The following is a 17,243-nucleotide window of genomic DNA, read 5'->3' as shown; positions in this document are numbered from 1 at the left end:
TCAGATTTTGGAGTTTCTTGTGAAAGTGTTAAGTTTACTCCCATTTCCCACTCTTCTTCTCCCCCCCCCCCCCCACCCCCAAGTCCAAATTCAAGCCACTGGGAACCGAGAAAAGAAAGTCCACAGCCACAGTACTGTGGGGAATTCATGAAATGTGAATTGTGTATGTCCAAGGGTGGGGAAGAAAATGTGAGGATCCTGATGGGAAAGGTCAAGTGGGTGAAGGTGTGTTTGCCACTGGGCAATTCCCTAAACTGCCAAATAATTCACAATGTGTTATTTATTTAATTTGTAAAAATTGTTAATGCATACACATCCCTTCACAGGCTCTGCCCATGATGCCAAGAAACCAATACAATTCTCATCAGTGCTTAGTCAACGTGCAATAAATTCAGCATGTTGGCTCTCCTACCTTGCAAGTGTTTGTAGAACACTTCAGAAAGAAAGGATCATAAGAGGAAGTATTATAGCTTTCTAAAAATGCACTGCCCTGTAAAAGAAGAAAAAGTGAAAGTCAAGCTATGGCTGCAACAATAATAGCAGGTAGCTAATATTTTCTATGTAATCCCTAAAGTATACCTTTCAGATAAAGTATCGTAGATGAATATTCACAGTACCTCAACATTTAGCTAGCATTTACTCCATCAACTTAATGCATCAATGGCACCATTGATTTCATAAATCAAGTCACAACAGTAACTTTTTAATCTTTCAGCATTACCAAGGTTGTCATTTTTTGTACAATAGTCCCCAAATTACGAATTATGTGCATTAAGCTCTCTGTTACCAAAAACAGGTTTTGTGGTCACTAAACGTCAAATTACATATAGCATTAAGCTCATATTTTTTAAGGTGTACTTATTACCAGCAATTCTCCCCCCCCAAAAAAAAGCATCTGGGTGGGGCCCCACGTGGATTTGACAACCCCTCCGCCAGCCCTCCGAAAGTCAGGTAAGCGAGGCACTGGCCTTTGGGAAGGGGTGAAGCTCTGGCAGGGTCCTAGAGCCCTCCCACCTTCTTCACAAAGGCGGAAAGCGTTTTAGGGCTGGTGGGGTGTCAAATGTTACCAAGGGCCACCAAAAAAGGCCTCATGCGGCCTTCAGGCTGTGGGTTGGACCACCCTGAGATAAACCTTTCTCCTCACACTGCTTCCTTCTCTAAGTTTTTATCAAAAGGTGCTATTTGCTTCACTATATGAAGTAGAAACTTCAGAGTAAAAATAAGTTGTGAGGTATTTTAGGAGGAAAACAGCATGTGTCCATGTCATGGTATTGCCAGAGAATGCAGGGGAGGAGCAGACAGGCAGAGGAAGGGGGGCAGGAAGTGGCGATTGAGGAAAGAGGGGAAAGCCAGGAGGCGGGACGGCTCACAGATGTGGAACCAGAGCCTCAACACCGCACAGGAAGTTCTGGCACAGACAGTGAAACAATGCCTATTCCGTCTGCCAGGGAAAGGAGAGTGTTAAAGAGAGGCATCAAGTGAAACTTCCCCGCCTTTTCTGTTGGAGAAGGAGCTGGCAAAAGCCACTCCCAGAATCTGAGCTGGAGGACTCGGATGCATGATTGTAATGTGCTGCCTGTACATATGTAAAATAAAGACTATATATATATATATATATATATATGAGCAGAGGTATTTCTTGCGAAGAGCATTCATAAGCCATCACAGTCCATGAGGCAAGAGAGAGGCTTTTTAAAAAAAATATTCCCATCTGACATAGTCCTCCCCCCACAGAAATACTTTGTCTGAAAAAATGAAGTTGTCAGTACTAAGTATGCTAAAAGAAATTGTGCTGAACATAACATTTAATTTGAAGAACTTCTTAATCAAAGAGTGGGACACATGACAAAACTACACCATACTGTTATATTTAAGCATGTATATCTGCTCCAAAACAAGAAACCTTGCAATCTGCAGCTCCATGGAGGAGCTAACGCTTTCCAACAAAAACAAGTTGGCATCCCCACTTAAGTGCAGCACAGGAGTCTTTTGCCAATGGCATTCACAGGAGAAACCACATCACAAACCAGGTAGCTCAGGCGTTATCACATACAGGTGAGGCCTTCAATACACAGCTTGGAAACACAAGTTAAGCTTTCATTTCATTGCAAGGATTGTAGCCCTGCAAACAAATGTAGGATACATCCCTGCTCCATTGAGCTTACAATCTTGTATGGTATACACCTTTGTGTAGTACACACCTTTTGGAGTCAAAGTGTTGCATCAGACAGTTGATAAATGATGTCCTTAACTGTCCTGCTTGGTTCTCTCTTTCACTTCATGATATCCATAGTGCAGGTAACCCTGAATACAGAGTATCTCACCACACAATTCATCAGCAGCATTGACAGAACACATGAGAAACATTAGAAAGTGTGAGTCCCTGAACCTTGTCTACCGTGGCTGGCGCTTTTTGCAGGCCATGGCACTGAAGGGACCCCAAGCGTCTTCCGTCTTCAAGGATATTTTGTAGTGTCACTATTCTTGTGCCGAGCCTGATATCTCCTGTAGGACTGGATCGGTGGAGGTATAGGGAGAAAGAAAGGGTTATGGGAATGGTAAGCGCTGAAGTCACGAAGAGGCTCGTGTTCTGAAGGTGGAGGCTGCTGTGTAGGTAGAGATAGTTCAGAAGCTGAAGCGTCAGAAGGCGGCTCAGAAGCAGCAGCTGGAGGAGCAGCAGGAAGACGAGGTGGGGAGACATTCTGCAAAGCAGCTAAAGGACTGGGCAGTTCTGAGGAGGTCAGCTGTAAGAAGGGAGACTGAAAGAAAAGAGAAGGCGAGTGGAGGAAAGGGGGAACTGGAGGAAGCAAATGAAAGAAATGAGGTGGGACTGAGGGAGGAAGCATGACGGAGGGGAGAACGACGATTGGTGGGGATGTGGAAGGGGAGACGGAAAGGAGAGAAAATGGAAATGGGGGCAGAAAAGAGGGAAAGTATGAGCCAGAGGAAGAAGACTCAAAAAGTGGGTGGAAAGGGGGAAGAAGCACACAAAGGGAGGCTGGGGAACCAGGATCAGATGAAGCCTAACGGAACGGAAGACACAAGCAAAGGACAAAACAAATACATGAACAGAAAAGCACAGAAGGCAACAGCTAATATAAGGAAATTACAATTCCAGTATGGTAAGCGACGTTCTTCCTTTGTATAAAAGGTGCATACTGATTTATTTTAAATTCAGGTAGGTAGACGTGTTGGTCTGACATAGTCGAAATAAATAAAAAAAACTGTCTGAAGAAGTTACAGATGGGTAGCCGTGTTGGTCTGCCATAGTCGAAATGAAAAAATTCCTTCCTGTAGCACCTTAGAGACCAACTAAGTTTGTTATGGGTATAAGCTTTCGTGTGCATGCACACTTCTTCAGAAGAAGTGTGCATGCACACAGAAGCTTATACCCATAACAAACTTAGTTGGTCTCTAAGGTGCTACTAGACAATTTTTTATTTTAATTTTTTTACTTTATTTGTATACCACCCTTCATCCAAAGATCACAGGACAGTTCACAACATAAAAATAGAAAATATGGACCCAATCCTAGGAATCATTTGTAAAAATACCTCCACCTGTCCCTATTTACAAGGGGTAGCCCCTTTTCTCTACTACATTACATCCCCCAATAAATCAAATCACTGACCCAATTTTTGCAGATGTTTTGTTGAAATGTCGTTAGTGTGAATGGCTGGTCTCAGTTTTCAGGCTTCAGCAACCTGCACCAGGTCTTCAGAAATATCTGAGTGCAAGGCTGAAGTTTGTGCACAAGTGTGTGCACTCTAAGGGCATTTCACACAGCAGTAGCTGAAGCTCATTATGAACAGACTGAAGGCCATTCAGAGTTTTGTTAATTCTATCTTTTATAGCCAAACAAGTTGTTGGGAACAAGCTGTTGTAGCATAAATTATACAGTATACAGCAGACAGGATAGCATCTTCAGCAACATGTAATAATAACTACGTTTCTCGTTTCATCTGTGAAACATGGCTGGGTAGGTAATTGTTTGCTTTGTGTTCCAAAAGAAAAGGACTCTTGTCCTTCAAAACTGTGTCTGCCCACAAACATGCAAACAGATAAGCAACCACAAGTAATTTTATATGGTAGTACACAGCCCTAAATAGAGTATGAAATCTGAAAAATGATTTTTAAAAACTGAAAGCTGTGTACATTGGAAAATGTGCCGTCATACATGTTTTCAATATTGGATTATGTCTTTTTGTTTAATCCTGTGCTCTTGAGTCTCTCTCTCTCTCTACAAAACCCAACCACTGATCAGCCACTCACTGGCCTCCGTGGTTAGTTGCTAATTTTGTGGTATTTTCATTAGCAAGAAGCAAAGCCAGGAGGAGAACGGCATTATATTTCAAAGAACAGTGACTTAAGCTTTGCCCATATTAGGGTGTAAACATGCATGTGGATTGAACAAATCTGATTTTTCTGCGTGTGCTTTCGCCCACATATGAGAACTCTGAATTTTATGCCTGTGTCTATCTCAATGTTTCTCACTGACAATTGTGGGCAGCGCTTGAGGAGATCTAGCTGTGCTATATTCTTGTCTGCTCTCAGCTTCCCCTAGATTACTGCTTCCGCACCATCCATTTTTTTCCATTTAACTTCTTTCATGTTTTTGGTGCATTTATCTGGAAGTTCCAGATATCAGTTCCTTCATGACACATGTGCAAGTTTCGTTTCCCTGTGCGCACACACATTTTTTTAAAAAACTTTTTTGCCCACAGCATTATGCACCCAAGAACTTCCAGTAAAGCAAACATTTCAAACATGTTTCACAGTGGGCAAAATGAGGGTTTGGTCTTCCTAAAAATAAAATAATGAAAATAGATGCATGGGGTTTTTATTTTTTAGTTAGTTATTTAGTTATTAACCTTGTTAATCATGTGTTATACAAAAAGATCTAAAACAACTTACAACACATTTAAAACAGAAGCATGAATGGCTCTTCTTGATTCCTCCCCACATCTGCAGCTACGTGTCCCGCCGTGGAGAGAACCAGCAGTACCAGCAAAGAGCAACTAGGTGGGAGGAGTTGTGGGTACCTCCAGTCTCCCGGCCCTCCCCCACTTCAGAAAGACACCATGCCGTGTGGAAAACATTGCCTCCAGCAACCATTGGAAGTAGCATCAGGTTTGTGTGTTACAAATACAAACATGCATTACAAGTAAAAAGAAAGAAAAAGTAAATTCCATGGAGTCACAAGCGTGTTCAAGGCAGGACAGGGAGAGAAGACCTATAGGAGGAGGAATTTGGAGAGCATTTGTTCTTTGTTCTTCTCATTCCCCACCTCCTATACCTGCTTACATCCTAAGGGGACATGTGCAAGCCGGGTAAGTTAATAGGAAGCACAAGGTTCTGAAGAAGACAGGAAGTACTGGTAGTGTATTTCGCCACTTGAGTTAATGAACTACAAGCTCCATGATTCCAAGAAAATGACAATGCCAGTGTCACTTGCCTGAAAGAAGACATCAGACCTCTTTGCCATGACTCACAAGCCAAAGACCTGCACTGCACTGGCTGAAAAGGACAATGTTCTGATCCCATCTTTGGGGAAGAACTGGCAGGACCATCTTCAGGACTCAAGGACCTGAGGATGCCACCCTAACACCCATCTCTGATTCAGAGAAGCACCCTCTCATGGTTACCCTTGTCACCTCAGCCAATGGCTGCAAGGGCACTTAAGCCACCCAGCTCCTCTGGGCAGACAGAGCCAACCTACTGTAGGCTTTAGTCAAGAGACTCAGCTCACTCATACAGCTACCAGAGTAGGACCTTAGGAACTCTCCAAGGTCCTGCAGGGGACTTCAACTCCTGACCTGACCTCTTGACTGGGCATCAGCAGGCTTCTCCTGTGTGCCTTGAGCTCACATAGAACATGGCACCTTGCTGACTACTATCCCTTCCCCAACATTTTTTTTTTTCCTGTGGGGAGGGGAGAATAGACAGCGTAGCAGCTAGCAGAGGTCCTGGGGAGTGAGCAGAACCATGATGAGGAGCTGTTTGACATGGGTTATGCTCACTTCAATTCTCCTTGGAAGAATTGAAACAGGGGTGCTCTCAAAGTTAAGCATCCCTGCTTTAAATATCTGCCTCATTCCTTAAAACAAACACCATGGATTACTGCAACACGCTCTATGTGGGGCTATCCTTGAGGATAGTCCAAAAGCTGCAGTTGGTGCAAAATGCAGCGGCTCGACTGCTCACAGGACAGGATATCACCAACAAGTTACCCTATTGTTGAAATAATTGCACTGCCTGCAAATTAGTTATGAGCTGAGCTCAGGCTACTAGTCTTGGTGTATAAAAGTCCTATACACCTTGGGACCAGGGTACCTAAAAAATTGTCATACCCTTTATATATCCAATTGATAACTGCACTCTGCAGGTGAGGGCCTCCGGCAGTTACTTATCAGGAAGATCTTATCGGGAAGTCCATTTCACATGGTGTAGGACTCAGGCCTTTAATGTTGTGGCACCTACCATTTGGAATTCCTTGCCCTTGAATATTCGACAGGCACTGTCTCTGTAATCTTTCTGGTGCCCATTTAAGACCTTCCATTTTCAGCAAGCCTTTTAAGCTGAGTTTTCCCCTAAATTCAATTGCTTGAGCCTTCGGAAGAGGACTGATAACTTTCAAATTATTCCTCCGCAGCTGAGATTCCAGTAGGGATCTGAATGTTTATCTGAAATGCTTTGATACATTTCAGTAATCCTCTCATGTGTGTTCAAACACTGCTCAAAATCATCCATTTTTTATGCATCTCTGAAACTTCTATTTTAAGAGCGGTCATATCAGACTCAATCTCAGCTGGATCTTTCTGAATTGGCTTGAGAGCTGCTAAGATCTCTTGTACAACACCAGAGCTCAGGTCTGTTCCAGTCTCCCCTGCCATCAGTTGTGCAGCTGAACTGGCAGCAACTTCTGTTTCCTTCCTTTGGTATTCCTGTTACTCATTATCAAAGATAGCGTAAAGAAACAAAGAGAATATCTGCCCAATTTGTGAAGTTCTTTTGCTCAGACAGTCTGGTAATCAAGTTGTCCTGAAGGCAGTTAGAAGACAGGAGAAGGGAATTGCTGCTCATGGCGCCATGTGCAGATGAGAAGATTTTTTTCAAACAAGACATTGCCAGTACTATAGACATCAGCTTTGATTACCATACGCATGAGGTGTAGGCAGTTTTGTCTACCTGGGATCCACCATAACCAACAACCTTTCCACTGATGCTGAGCTGGACAAGCATATTGGCAAAGTAGCTATGGCAATGGCTTGCCTCTCCAAAAGGGTTTAGGACCATGTGATGTTAACTTCCAATACCAAGATGGAGGTCTATCGGACTTGTGTGTTCACCTTGCTGCTTATGAAGTGAATAATGGGCACCTTACACCCGCCAGGAGGGATGTCTCAATGCCTTCCACATGGGCTGTGTCAGGAAGATTTTGGACATCCGATGGCAGGGCAATGTCTCAAACAAAAATGTTCTCTCCCAAGCCCACATTCCCAGCATGTTCACACTTCTATCTCCACAATGTTTATGCTGGCTTGGTCATGTATGCAGAATAGAAGATGGCAGGATCTCCAAGGACGTGCTCTATGGAGAGCTGGCTTCAGGCACCAGGCCCATTGTCAGACCCTCTCTGTGTTACAAAGATGTCTGTAAATGTGACATGAAGGCTGGCAACATGAACTCTGCCGTGAGGGAATCCCTTGCAGACGAATGCAGTGCCAAGAGACAGACAGGTTGTGTATCCACGGCAGTGACCAGAGAAGGATTGATTGCTGGGAGGAGCACAGAGAAGAAATGCCATGCTGTACCCGTAGCAGCAAAACCAGACTCCTTCATCTGCCCCACCTGCAATAAAACATGTCTCTCCCGTATCAGTCTCTATAGCCACAGCAGGTGCTGTAACTCTCCAACAGTTTGACTTATCTCCCAATGGTTCACTCTTCCACTGTCTCCCAAGACAGATGGGTGACAACAACAATAATTCTATACCTGCCTATATAGCACTTTTCCACCCTCACAACAACCTGTGAGATAGGTTACTATTATTCCCATTTTACAAATGGGGAGTGAGGATGGAGAATAGCAATGCTCAAAGCTATGCAATGAGTCCATAATATCAACCTGAACCTGATTATCTGGGTTTCAATTCCAAATATTTATCTGACAGTTCATGGCTCCATGGCTAGGCTTTTTGTTTCATCCTTTAAGGTATACTTGTCCAGTTCCATCTACTTCATTGAATTTGCAAATTGGAATTTTCAATCCAATTCCCTTTGCTCTGCATTAATGTTCCCACACTATTTCCCTCAAAAATATGGGCTTGTCTTCCCTCCAGTTATTTTTTACAGTTTGCTGCCTTTGTCATGCAACTATATTTCCATAGTTCTGTATACAAAGTCCTTTGTGAAGAAGTCATTTAATTATTTGAAGAAACAAAATTTATCCAATTTGATGAACCAACAATACACTTGGCAATTCTGTTAGCAAATGATGAAATATATACAACTAGCAAAGAACATGCCACACATCCACCTCCATGTTCCCCTCTCTGCTAGTCACACACATCTATCTACTGAAAGGAAAACCACAGTATGTGGGTCCCACTCATTCTGGAATGTGGCAAGGGGAAAGCAAACACTGAGAGCCACTAAGGAGCCTGACTGCCATACTCTGTACTGTTATGCTCCTGCACCCATAACTTGCGCTTTCCTATATGACCAAATCTCCCCCAGGGTGAGAGGCTGGGATGAAAAAGGAGGGATCCCAGGAAGAGCTGGGGGGGGGTGAGAATTGCCTGTAGGAGAGGACTCCATATGCTACTTGTTCTGTTTTTTGTTTTTGGAGCTGTTATTTTAGTGTATTGTGAAAATCTTTAATAAAATTATTGATTTACAAAATAAAACCAAATCAGTCTTCAGTGCAGAAGGAAAGGTGTCTATATTTGTTAAACAAATTGAAATAAGAGTCCTCAATTTGTCTGTTCAAACCCAGATAATGCTGAAGTACTTTGTGTAAAAGATGGCACCACAGTCCAGATTTATGTTTCAGATAAACACTGTATCCTCCCATGCTCGTAAGCTCTTCTGAATAAAAAGTACACAATCTACGTCTACTGAGCCATTCAATTGTCTAGACTACATGTAAACATTCTGAGGGTTACATTAACCACTGGGGTTGCTCATTAGAGCACCTGAAATTTTGATTCTTTTTACTCTTAATTGGCACAACAAACAATATATTTTCCTCATACAAATACACTTCTCTACAATGAACTTGTAAGAGCTCAAGGCATGTTCTGTGAGCCTATTCATTCTATGCAGACAATTTTGATCCCAACCTTAGTCAAAGGAAACAAACTTTACAATTTTGCTAACATCCCTCCAAATGCTTTCAGTAACAAAACATTTTTCTTTATCAATACCTTCTTATTACAGTAGTTTAGATAAAGGGAGAGCTGCTTTCGCTTCCTTTCCTCTATTTCTTCACTTGACTGGTTGTCAACTTTGTCCTGAATTTTCTGTAGTAGCGGGCTTGAAACATTCTCAAACCACTTCTTGTACAGCATTTCCCTCCTCCTTAGAGCTAAGAAATCATTGTGCTTCAAATACCTGTCTACTTCCTAATTGACAGAGAGACTATTGTTAACAAAGCTGGGTCTCTTATGAACCAGTAAAACAAATTACTTTAAACCAGACACTATTCAAAAATAAAGGACATCGGAAAGAGACAAGTCATTAATAAACTGAAACCCAAGGGGTGCTTGACACACTGAAATATCTGTACACAAAAGACATGCATTTTAATCAAATGTGTAGCCCACTTGTATACCATTACGCTGAAAATTGCATACTTTGTTTTTTTGCTGTACCAATATCTGCTTTGAAACCATAGCCAATCATATGACAACTGAATGTGAAGATTACTACTGTGTATGGTTTGCTACATAGAAACAGCTTATCTGTAGGACTTTTGTAACATGTAAAGCAGCTGTACTACAACACAATGTTCTTAACTAGAAAAAGTGCATATTCAGAAAAGGTTGCTTTGCAGATAGGAATAAACTAATTAACAGCAAGGCTATAATTTCATAGTTGAGAGATGCAAAATATACAGACCACATGCCACAATTCTGTTTGGCCTTAAGGACTCCTGAATACTTTATGAGAATCTCGTTGATTTTTGAAAACTTTTATTTCTTGCTATTATAGTTTTGAAGAAAATCTTGACGGCGTGGCTTTCACAGGTGGGCTGACCAGAATGAGGGTGGGTTTAGGAGCTAACCCAGCCTCTCTCAACCTTGAATCCCCAGATGTTGTTGAACATTGGTCCTGATAGCTAGGGATGGTGGGAGTTGTAGTCCAACAACATCTGGGGACTGAAGGATGAGAGAGGATGGGCTAGACTATGCCTGAAATTCTGGAATGGAGCGGATTGTCACACTAACTGGCTGGAACTCCACAGGTGCCAAGGACCTGAATAAGAAGCCAGACCAGCTAAAGATATGATGACACTATGATATCCTGATGTACTCTCTGGCCAAGAACCTCCTTAAAGAACAAGGTGAGGCATGTTTGATGGGCAAATACATCACACATACTGGCATTTTCCAAAAGTAGCATACAAGACTATAAAGGCTTCCATAAAGACTATAGAATCATACAATTGTAGTTGGAATGGACCATAAGGGTCATCTAGTCCAACCCCCTGCAATGCAGGAACATGCAACTGTCCCATACGGGGATCAAACCTGCAACCTTGGCATTATCAGCACCACGCTCTTACCAACTGAGCTAAACAACTCCATTATTCTTATGTGAGTAGTGGAGCCAAGACAAGGCAAATCCACACCAAGGTACACATGGTGCAAGAAGACGTACACAGCCCAGCAGCTGATGCATTTGCAACAGCTCACTTCTAGGAGCTGGAAACCTACAATACCCCATTCTTCACCTAACTGAACTATGACCAACAACACCTGGTGCAGAGTGGCCAAGACACAGGCGTCAGACACAGTCCCAGGGCCCAAGTAAGTAACACAGAGTGGAGGTAACATAGCAGAGTTTGTAAAAGGAGCTTAAGGTGATGAAATTGTAGAATGGTACAGAAGAAGAATAAAAGAGCAGGGAAGGAAATACATGGGATAGATATATCCAAGGGTAAAGGTAAAAGTAAAGGTAAAGGGACCCCTGACCATTAGGTCCAGTCATGGACGACTCTGGGGTTGCAGCGCTCATCTTGCTTTATTGGCCGAGGAAGCCGGCGTACAGCTTCTGGGTCATGTGGCCAGCATGACTAAACCGCTTCTGGAGAACCAGAGCAGCGCACGGAAACGCTGTTTACCTTCCCGCTGGAGCGGTACCTATTTATCTACTTGCACTTTGACGTGCTTTGGAACTGCTAGGTGGGCAGGAGCAGGGACCGAGCAACGGGAGCTCACCCTGTCACGGAGATTTGAACCGCCGACCTTCCGATTGGCAGGCCCTACACTCTGTGGTTTAGACCAAAGCACCACCCGCGTCCCTTTATCCAAGGGTAAGTTAACACAAATGGAATAAGGCAACTTCCAATTCTTTCTAGCTAGTGGAAGGAGAGATTGCATGCATGATATTGCATGAGATCGTCATGTTCAAACTAATGAAAACTGATGTTTAAAGTTTTTAAAAACCCACATAATTTGGGTCTTAAAAAAGCAAATTATTTGTAAACTCCATTTCTTACAGGGTAAAAGACACATGGGATTTCTATAACCAACACATTTAACATTCCTAATTTTGTTCTTTAAATAGCATGCATGAGAGAGGCAATCATGGCACGTGGGGAGGGAGCCTTTATCTCTTTTCCCCACACCATGTGGTCCTGATGAAAACTACCCTCCTTAGCCCCAGGACAGTTTTCTCCACTCATGGCTGCTGCTTATGGAACAAAATGCAAGCATGCTAACCATTACATACATTTAACATCATGGCTAGTTTGTCCCACAGTAGTTTCCATATACCACATCTATAATGCCACTACATTTCAAGACCCAAGTCAAAAATGTGAAAGGTATCAGATTCAAAAGATATTTCAGCAACCATTGTTGTAGGAGAAAGCATGAGGGCTGGGCGATACTCCAATTTACTGTCTGAAACCGGTATGGCGTTCACTCCCCAGCCACCACGATGTATCGGCAGTTCAAATTGCCTTTGCCCAAGCAGGCAGGCTGCATCTTTCCTCTTGGGTCAGTTGGTCACTCCAGGAGGAAAGACGCAGTCCACCCACTCGGGAGAAGGCAGACACTTGACTGCAGCCTGCCTGCCTTTGCCTGGGAGGGCAGGCTGCATCTTTCCTCCCAGAGCAACCAACCGCCCCAAGAGGAAAGACAAAGCCTGCCCACTTGGGCAAAGTCAGGTAAGCGCCTTTGAGGAAGCTCCAATGCCCTTCCAGCTTGCGCATGAGCCGGAGCAGAATCAGAGCCACCCTCAAACTGCTCATCTGGGCAGGGGGAAGCCTCAGCCCCCCCCCCCAGCTGAGCAAGCGCTGACACCTTTCCGGCTCGTGACAGAGCTTCTTTGAACCGCTCAGCTGGGAGGGAAGCATAGACGCTCGCTCAGCTGTGGAGCAGAAGGCTCTCCCCTCAGCTGAGCGGTTCAAGGAAGTCCTGGGCTCATGCAAACTGGAGAGGCTTTGGGGCTCACTCACTATGTAGGGCTGGGCAATGTATCTCAGCTGCTTCTTCCATCCCTAAGATGGGGAGGAAGAAACAGGCTAGACACATTCAAGACATCATGATATATCGGCATATCACAGTATTTAGCTGCTGATATATCACAATGTGGAAAGCCAGGTACTGCCCAGACCTACTAGGCTTCTTCATATCTGTAGGTCTTCCTCAAACGTTAGAAAGACATATTGTAAACCGACACTGTATTTTGTTTCTTACCCTCACAAAGCAGTTCTCTCTTTCCAGCAGGGCCTGGGTGGAACCAACAACATCCTGTCTTTCATTAACTACAGCCTAATAAAATACCAGCAAAATCTGTGAAGTAAAACTGCTGAATGAAAAGCAGTAATTAAGAATCAATTCTATGAGCAGCACAGCACTGTAGGATAAGTAGATCCATGATTTAAAAAGACACAGGAAATAAAGCTACAGAAACATCTTTTTAAAATGAATGGGATTTGGGTAAGTGCAACTTTGAGGCTATATTGAATTAGAGATAATCTTGGAGTAGAATAAAAAGTGCAAAGAGAAACAAAAAGTGATAAAAGAAGTTGCCATTATTCTTGTACAGATCAGAAGGTTAGAAGAAAAGCAGACTTTTCTGGCTGGAGCTATTAATCCAACATGCTTTAAGACATTTTAAATTAATTTAGAATATAAAGAATACATATTTAGAATATTTAATACTATTAGTATTTACATTAAGAATACATCCTAAAATTGTATAATAAACATATCAATAAAACATTAATATTTTGAGTTTTAGCACAAGTAAAAAAACATTCCCCAGAGTGTACAATATGTAGTGTGCTCCACTTCAATCCTATTTCAGCTGTAACTAGATAGCTACTGAATCAAAAGGTCAATAATTTAGTGATAAGCATCTATTCTTAATCAAATTCAGGGGCAAACTTACAATCTTTCTTTTGCTAAGCAGACCCAAAATAATTCTAGTCATTAAATCGTCCTGTGGGAAGGATCCTGATGTCTTTTTATTTTTTTGTTGCTGTTTTAAAATGTGTTTTAAAGCTTCTTGTAAACCATATTGGAAATATTGCAGAACATGAACAACTGTAATAAATGAATAAATAACTTGCAGTCCTTCATACATATATTCTTTACCCAAACAGATGTCACATTTTAAAAGTTGTTTCATTTAAAAAATAATTAAAATATAACTGCAGTATAAAAATCCCCATGCAGAGCAGACAGGAACTGAGCGTCATCTGAACCCCAAACTATATGGAACTCAAAGTACAGATGACTTTACAACAACAAAGTGGCTGTCAGTCCTTGTGTACCTTGTACTAATATATTTTGTCAGCCTCATTCTCTAAGAAACCTGTTAACAAGAGTTTCCATCTTCTCTCCAAAGCTGAGAAAGCATAATTAGAGTAGTGCCAGTACTGATTTCTTACTACTGCCGCCAAACTCAGGTGTACCTGCGCAATGGAAAAATGTTTCAGCCAATTTTCAGAATCTTTGGTCCCTCCAGGTTGAATACTTCTGCCAGCCTTGCTGGGTGATCTACTCAAGGGTGTAGAGACTGCTGGAAGAGACTTACAAGAAAGCAGAGTGGAGTGAGGAATCACAGTGAATATACCATATTCTATCAACCCCAAATTCAAAGTTGCCTACACAAAGGATACAGTATTATCCTCAGCATTCATCCAAAAGAAAGTTGAGAAGGATGGAAAACTACATCCTGAAATCTTTTGCTTTCAGTTTGGTGCAGACAGTACTTAAATGAAATGTAATTCCTTTCCCAGGTCTCTAGAAAACGGAGTGCCCCTCTCCAAATGGAAACAGGGCCATATGTGGGCCACCATAGTCTTCTTGCTCACAGCAGAATATGGCCACCATTTCAGGGCTATAATGGTCTGGCATCCACATTCTGCAACCACTGACTCACCTGCACTTAATCAACTGACCAACTTGATTTTTCTTAAAGCTAATCTTAAGACTACTGTCTTAAGATCCCCTTCATGGATCACTGCCTTGCCGTGGCGAAGGGGATTGAATAACTCAGAGAAGCTATGAGCTATGCTGTGCAGGGCCACCCAAGATGGACAGGTCATAGTGGAGTTTTGACCAAACGTGATCCACCTGGAGCAGGAACCGGCAAGCCACTCCAGAATCCCTGCCAAGAAAACTCCATGGACAAAGACAACAGGCATATAAAAGTTTTGATGCTGGAAGATGAGCCCCTCAGGTTGGAAGGCGTCCAACATGCTACTGGGGAAGAGCGGAGGACAAGTACAAGTAGATTCAGAGCTGATGAAGCAGCTGGGCCAAAGCTGAAAGGACGCTCAGTTGCAGATATGCCTGGAAGCGGAAGGAAAATCCAATGCTGTACAGAAAAATATTGCATAGGAACCTGGAATGTAAGAACCATGAACCTGGGTAAGTTGGATGTGGTCAAAAATGAGATGGCAAGAATAAATATTGACATCCTGGGCATCAGTGAACTAAAATGGATGGGAATGGGCGAATTCAGTTCAGATGACCATCATATCTACTACTGTGGGCAAGAATCCCATAAAAGAAATGTAGTGACTGTCAGGCCTGGTCGTTGTCCTCTTCAGATCACCACACAAACGCTTCTTGTTCTTTTATAACTTTTTATTGCGTATTAACAAAACAATCTTATAAACGGTTCTTAACTATTATTCCTCAGAGTCACTTATTTCAGATACCTTCTGAGCTCTGCTTCTCGGTGACCAGCCCCTCTCAAAATGTCGAAGGTACCCTTCCCTTCGCTTTCCTGCTCTTTTTCCTACCCTCCTGGCTAGAGCTGGCTTGTATCTCCCCTCCTCCCAATCTGAGCTAGAACTTAACCCTTGCCTTTCCTGTGAACAGCCAGTCTCTCCCTGTTGTTCCTCTTGCTCTCTTCTATTAGATTCACTGCTCTCCTTCCCCCCTTGGGGAATGCTTTCTCCCTCTGAGAAACTGGAAACTTCTAACTCTTCCCTGACAGTGACCCTCATAGTCAACAAGAGTGGCGAAAGCTGTACTGGGATGCAATCTCAAAAATGATAGAATGATCTCAATACGAATCCAAGGCAGACCTTTTAACATCACAGTAATCCAAGTTTATGCACCAACCACTGGTGCTGAAGAAACTGAAATTGCCAATTCTATGAAGACTTACAACACCTTACAGAAATGACACCAGAGAAGGATGTTCTTCTCATTATAGGGGATTGGAATGCTAAAGTAGGGAGTCAAGAGATAAAAGGAACAACTGGCAAGTTTGGCCTTGGAGTTCAAAACGAAGCAGGGCAAAGGCTAATAGAGTTCTGCCAAGAGAACAAGCTGGTCATCACAAACACTCTCTTCCAACAACACAAGAGACGACTCTACACATGGACATCACCAGATGGGCAGCATCGAAATCAGATTGATTATATTCTCTGCAGCCAAGGATGGAGAAGCTCTATACAGTCAGCAAAAACAAGACCTGGAGCGGACTGTGGCTCAGATCATCAGCTTCTTATAGCAAAATTCAAGCTTAAACTGAAGAAAGTAGGAAAAACCACTGGGCCGGTAAGATACAATCTAAATCAAATCCCTTATGAATACACAGTGGAAGTGAGAAACAGGTTTAAGGATTTAGATTTGGTGGACAGAGTGCCTGAAGAACTATGGATGGAGGCTTGCAACATTATAAGGAGGCAGCAACAAAAACCATCCCAATGAAAAGGATATGCAAGAAAGCAAAGTGGCTGTCCAACCAGGCCTTACAAATAGCGGGGGAGAGAAGGCAAGCAAAATGCGAGGGAGATAGTGAAAGATACAGGAAATTGAATGCAGATTTCCAAAAAATAGCAAGGAGAGACAAGAAGGCCTTCTTAAACGAGTAATGCAAAGAAATAGAGGAAAACAACAGAATGGGAAGAACCAGAGATCTGTTCAAGAAAATTGGAGATATGAAAGGAACATTTCGTACAAAGATTACCATAATAAAGGACAAAAGTGGTAAGGACCTAACAGAAGCAGAAGACATCAAGAAGAGGTGGCAAGAATACACAGAGGAATTATACCAGAAAGATATGGATGGCTCGTACACCCCAGGTAGTGTGGTTGCTGACCTTGAGCCAGACATCCTGGAGAGTGAAGTCAAATGGGCCTTAGAAAGCACTGCTAATAACAAGGCCAGTGGAAGTGATGATATTCCAGCTGAACTATTTAAAATTTTAAAAGATGATGCTGTTGAGGTGCTACACTCAATACGCCAGCAAATTTGGAAAACTCAGAAGTGGCCAGAGGATTAGAGAAGATCAGTCTACATCCCAATCCCAAAGAAGGGCAGTGCCAAGGAATGTTCCAACTACCGCACAATTGCACTCATTTCACATGCAAGCAAGGTAATGCTTAAAATTCTACAAGGCAGGCTTAAGCAGTATGTGGACCAAGAACTCCCAGAAGTGCAAGGTGGATTTCGAAGGGACAGAGGAACCAGAGACCAAATTGCAAACATGCGCTGGATTATGGAGAAAGCTAGAGAATTCCAGAAAGACATCTACTTCTGCTT

The 17,243-nt window shown here is 42.7% G+C and overlaps 1 protein-coding gene and 1 long non-coding RNA gene across 2 annotated transcripts in view; one reads left to right on the top strand and one right to left on the bottom strand.

Moving 5' to 3' along the window:
- Window positions 1-17,243, bottom strand: part of LOC308473026 (uncharacterized protein) — a gene marked incomplete at its 5' end in the record, with an annotated part of 34,504 nt that overhangs the window by 6,023 nt on the left and 11,238 nt on the right. Inside the window, 4 exons of the mRNA XM_080998275.1 lie at window positions 413-490; window positions 9,428-9,625; window positions 12,929-13,003; window positions 14,152-14,268. Coding sequence (XP_080854401.1) covers window positions 413-490; window positions 9,428-9,625; window positions 12,929-13,003; window positions 14,152-14,268 — 468 coding nt within the window. The remainder of the gene's footprint in view (window positions 1-412; window positions 491-9,427; window positions 9,626-12,928; window positions 13,004-14,151; window positions 14,269-17,243) is intronic.
- On the top strand, window positions 3,145-3,436 carry LOC308472538. The gene is made up of 2 exons (XR_013983566.1): window positions 3,145-3,236; window positions 3,365-3,436. It is a non-coding gene; the product is annotated as an uncharacterized lncRNA (long non-coding RNA).

Source organism: Podarcis pityusensis (genome assembly GCF_964106645.2).
Source record: "Podarcis pityusensis genome assembly, chromosome: 3".
NCBI lineage: Eukaryota > Metazoa > Chordata > Lepidosauria > Squamata > Lacertidae > Podarcis > Podarcis pityusensis.
The sequence above is the reverse complement of the archived record's forward strand: the minus strand, read 5'-3'. Positions and strand labels throughout refer to the sequence as shown.